The 4,824-nt window shown below is 36.0% G+C and overlaps 1 protein-coding gene across 1 annotated transcript in view; it reads right to left on the bottom strand.

Annotated features, from left to right (window-relative positions):
• Positions 1 to 4,500, bottom strand: part of LOC103802474 (striatin-3-like) — a gene marked incomplete at its 3' end in the record, with an annotated part of 25,875 nt that extends 21,375 nt beyond the window's left edge. The window contains exon 1 of the mRNA XM_009074954.1: positions 4,400 to 4,500. Coding sequence (XP_009073202.1) covers positions 4,400 to 4,428 — 29 coding nt within the window. The remainder of the gene's footprint in view (positions 1 to 4,399) is intronic.
• Between the last annotated feature and the right edge of the window lie 324 nt (positions 4,501 to 4,824).

Here is a 4,824-nt window from a genome sequence, read left to right as displayed (position 1 = left end):
TTTCCCATCTTCTGATCTCTGATCCCTTAACCCTAATCTCTCCTTCTCTATCACATTTAAAAAACACCCTTAAAAATAAATAAATAAAAAATAATAGATCTTGGTGATGCTATTTCCATGCAGGTATCCCTGAGCCTTCAAAACCTCATTGTCTACCCAAGCTGCCTATCAAAATGTCTCCAGATCCCTTTGCCTTCAGAAATTTGAACTACCTATGCCTATATACTGGAATTCTCAACTTGATCACTGATCTTTCACAGTTTGCCTTCTGCCTCATAGATCCTTTGCAAAAATACTCATAATCTCAGAGTGAAGAACTCCAGTTGTTCTGCAGTAGAGCCAAGGTGAAATATCACCATAAAAACATTAGCAGACATTTTAATGAAGTTTCTGTAAAATGCAGCTGTCTTTATAACTATAAATGAAACACAGGACCAATGTTTTAAGAATAACTGAACTATACCTAACTCCCATCAATTTTAAAGACTACTCTTGAATATGAAACTTCTCCAAAAAAAGATACATAATGGAACACACACACACTGGTCAAAAATCAGGATTTTAAAGAAAACTTCTCAAATGGCTGAGCCACTGTTGCAAGTGTTTCCAAACTGAAGGTAAAGGTACATCTCAAATGCTGCCTGATATATTAGATGGTATAGAAGATTTTCAAGTTTCTGCTGAAATTGCAACTAGGAAGTCTCATTAACAAACTGTCAGCAGATGGCACTATTGACCCTTTTTAGTACGACAAAATCCTTCATTTCATGGCAGTTACATTGTAACTGAAAAACTAGGAGGCTCCTGAAGACTTTCCTGTGACCTGAATCTGACTGCCTGCCAATTAAACAGAATCATATTTTTAAATTACTTGTGAATACGTTCAAAGCTGATCCATGCACAAGCAGAGAGAGAGCACCCCAGGTACTATCTTTAAACAGAAAGACAAAGCTTTAGGCCTCACTGTAATAAGGCTGTGTTCCACCAAGCTTTCCATATACAGAAAGCACACATTATGATTTATATGCCCTATAAAGTACTGTACACTTGGTGGTAGAAAAGCCTCCCCAAACAACCAAAATGAAAATCAAGTTAAATAAGGTTGACAAAATCTTTTTGCTCAATTCATAAGTGAAGCCAATAAAGCAATGTAACTGAAAAGCCAACCTAAACTTGTACAATGTAGAGCTGTGGCAATACTATTTAGGAGCAGTTGTTCCACTCTGGAGTTACAATTTCAAAAGATTACTTGAAATTCTGCTTTAATTGCTCATTAGAGACAATAATGATCTATCTGATCTAGAATTATACCAATGACTAGTCACTACAAATTACCCCAAATACTGCTGCATGCAATTAGTTGTCTTTCACATCACATCTGATGCTCAACTTCAATTCTACAACAAAAATTAATATTATTAAATTTCAACAGACTATATACTTGCACTATATCTAGCCCTTCCCATACTGTCACACAAAAAAAGGTAACTACTATATACCTTAAAAACCCACTAACAAGCCACAGCGTTGTTGACAAATCATGACATTACTTCCCCACACCACACAGTAACTGAATTCTACGAGAGGCATCTTTTGAATCCTTTGAGTATCGACTATCTGAGGCTAGGTTACCATGAATGAAAAACTAAGCAGAGAAGAAACCATGTCCTAAGTTGATTTAACTGCTTCCTGCTGCTTAACTGTTGAATCCCACCATGCAGTTGCAAGGTGTAAGTCAGCTCTAGTCCAAAGCCCATGAAGCCAAAATATAGGCACAGTTTTATTATTCTAGCAAGTCTCATTAACTTAAGCACAGCACTATTGTAATGAAGCTTGAAGTAAGTGGCTCAGAGCATACAACAGAAAACATCTGCCTGAGTCTGCAAAGCACCCTGAAGGAATACACACTAGCTACAAACAAAAATAACTACATAAGACCTAATTTTATTACCAAAAAAACCCAGACTGCCAAAGCATTTAAGGATACTAAAATATTACTTTACTTGTCTAAAACATTATTTCACAGAGATAAATACTGGAAATATCAAACTATTTTGTAACAACTACTGGATTTTATTTCATCTTATACACACTGATGTTCTGTTTCATATTCTTTTTCTGAGAAGTCACAACAGTCATTGTCTGAATGAGTTTGTTTCGGACTCCTTACAATTGGTATTTCACGGCATGAATCTTTTTGACAGCATCAGGGAGTTATCAAGGACAAAGAGGGTAGGGGGAATCAGGTGCAACACTGAAAAATGCTGCCAACAATGTTCAGGTCTGCAATTCTGGATTTTACATAGCTTTGGAGCTGGTGTGTTTTCGTTACTTGTGATTCTCCACTCAGAGGAAGAATGGCAAAAACGTAACTTGTCTCATTCTGAACACATCATTGAGTGCAACAAGCAAGAAACCAACATAGTATCATTCCTGGACCATTTACTGACAAATCAGTACCTGCTTGCTTTCCTTAATCCATCATACTTTCACAATTAGCTTCCCCCAAATTACTGGGCATTTGTAGCAAAAAACCAACAAAGCCTCCTCGTAGCCTTCCACATATCCACCCATTAACCTGAGTTAACAGTTCCTGTTTCTAGTGATCTTCATGAGACTTCTGGTTGGAATTTCAGCAAGGATCTTCCCCTTGAAAAGAATGCAGTGTTGGCTTGTACCCACTAGCCACAAGAACTAAAGCAAACACTGTTTCTGCTGTTCTGCTTCTGGTGTAGACGTTTACATGTTTCTTGCCCATCAGATGAATTTTGGAATTTCATGGCAAAACAAACTACAAAGGCAGCTGCATTTCAGGAGAAAGCAGAAATGAGGTTTCACCAACATCATTCATCTTCAAACTGTGCATCCTGTTATATGATGTCTTCACTCTCCAGCTGTAATTAAGTGCCTCAGATTTAGCTCAATAATCAGGCAATCCTCACAACCTTATGGTATGCACTTGCAGAAAGCCTCTGTGCAGCACAGTTTATTATTGCCAAAACAACCAAAATCTTCAGCTTCAGAAAGTTACTTATTTCCAGGACACTTGGGTCTGCCATAAGAGCATATTATGCCTTTGGTGTGTTAAATGCTCTTTACAGTAAGAGTACACACAACACCCCAACACTGTGCCCACATTTCATCTGCCTAGAATCCAGACGGACTTCAACATTACCTGTATGATGTAACAATGTAACTTTAGATCTTACACTACTTTCAAACCTTGAGTTACTTTCCACTTCAAGGACAGGCCTGAATTGACTAGATCCTTTCTGCCCTCTATTACTTCACCAGAAAAGACATGATGTACTGATATGGCTTTCTGTGCGAACTCACACTGCTTTCTGAAGCACCTTTACAATGAACAGTTCACACAGAAGAATACAGCCATCCTTGCCAGAACATTAGTTTTTCATATGAAAACAAGTTATTCCTGTATTATTAGAGACTTACTTATAGTACTGATTCATAATATAAAATATATTTAGATGTACTTACTCTTGGACCAGTAAATTAAAAACATCTAGGTAAAGCCTCACTACACTTTGCTACAGAATTTTAAGTTTATACTGGCAGAAACTTCCCCCTGAAATCAAAATAAATAAATAAAGGCTACTTATTTTGTTTCCTGATCCTCAAGATGTGTCACTATTGGATTCAGCTATTTTTTAGAGCAAGTTAAAATTAAATATTAGAACTGAGTCCACTACTGGAAGTATAAGCACATGACAATATTATTTTCGTAGTGTTTTTTGCAAAATCAACACCAATGTTGGTCAAATGGAATAAGCAGGCAACAAAAGAACATATGGGTTTGAAGGACATTAGTCTGCACAGGCTGAACAGGATTTTAATTTCTAAAGCATTAAATTAATGCTACAGAAAATGCACCTACTGAGACTAAAAGTGCTACTGTCTACCACATTAAAAAGCAATACTTCAAAATGCAAAATCAACTTTTAAAGGACTCCATTCTGTCACAAAATTAGTTTTCATCATGCAATACATACACAATAGCTGAAGAGAATCAAACCAATAGTTTTTATCATTTCAAGTTGAATAACACTGAAGAGCAGGTAAAAGTATAGTAATAAGGTATAAACCTTTGGGGCATGTTCATTCTTACTTGGTATACCATAACTCTAACTCAGAAAGGGAAACTGTTCAGTTTGTCCATTCAAGACCTGAGTTCCAACAGTCTGATAATTATGCAACTTTTTATTATAGCAGACACTAAGGTTTGTCAGAAAACAGTGTGAAGATGACCATGCATAAAGACAGTTTACCTAAAGTAAGACAGAATCATCTAATAAAGGCAGTTCACTTAACGTGACAGAATTCTTTTTAATGGGTAAAGTTCTCCAGGTCAGAAAAAAAGCTGAACAATTTGTATACCTACCTTTCTTGTTTTAATGCATATTCTAACATTTTTATTCTTCTCACTAAATCTTTCTTCAAATTTTCTTGGCCCTTTCTTTCCCCTTGTAAAAACGCTATCCGAGCCTGAAATCACACACACAGAAAGAAAAAAAACCCATTTTATTCCATTCTGTTGAAGAGAAAGATAAAAACTGGTTTGCATTAATTACTTCAGTGAGTCAACAACAACAAAACTATTTCTGCCCTAGTCAGTATTATTTTATGTTCATGTTAAAATGAACAGATTAATAAGTTTTAATAAGTTTGTATAGTAACTCTACAAGAGGGCTCAAACAGTAATCATACTACACATTTCAATATATCCACACATTTTTGTCCTTATGGCATTGTTAGCATAAATTCTATTACACATTTTCCTCCAAACCCACATTAGGCAGACAGCAA

Source organism: Acanthisitta chloris, unplaced genomic scaffold, assembly GCF_000695815.1.
Source record: "Acanthisitta chloris isolate BGI_N310 unplaced genomic scaffold, ASM69581v1 scaffold21165, whole genome shotgun sequence".
In the NCBI taxonomy this organism is placed as follows: domain Eukaryota; kingdom Metazoa; phylum Chordata; class Aves; order Passeriformes; family Acanthisittidae; genus Acanthisitta; species Acanthisitta chloris.
This window is presented reverse-complemented; position numbering and strand designations above follow the sequence as displayed.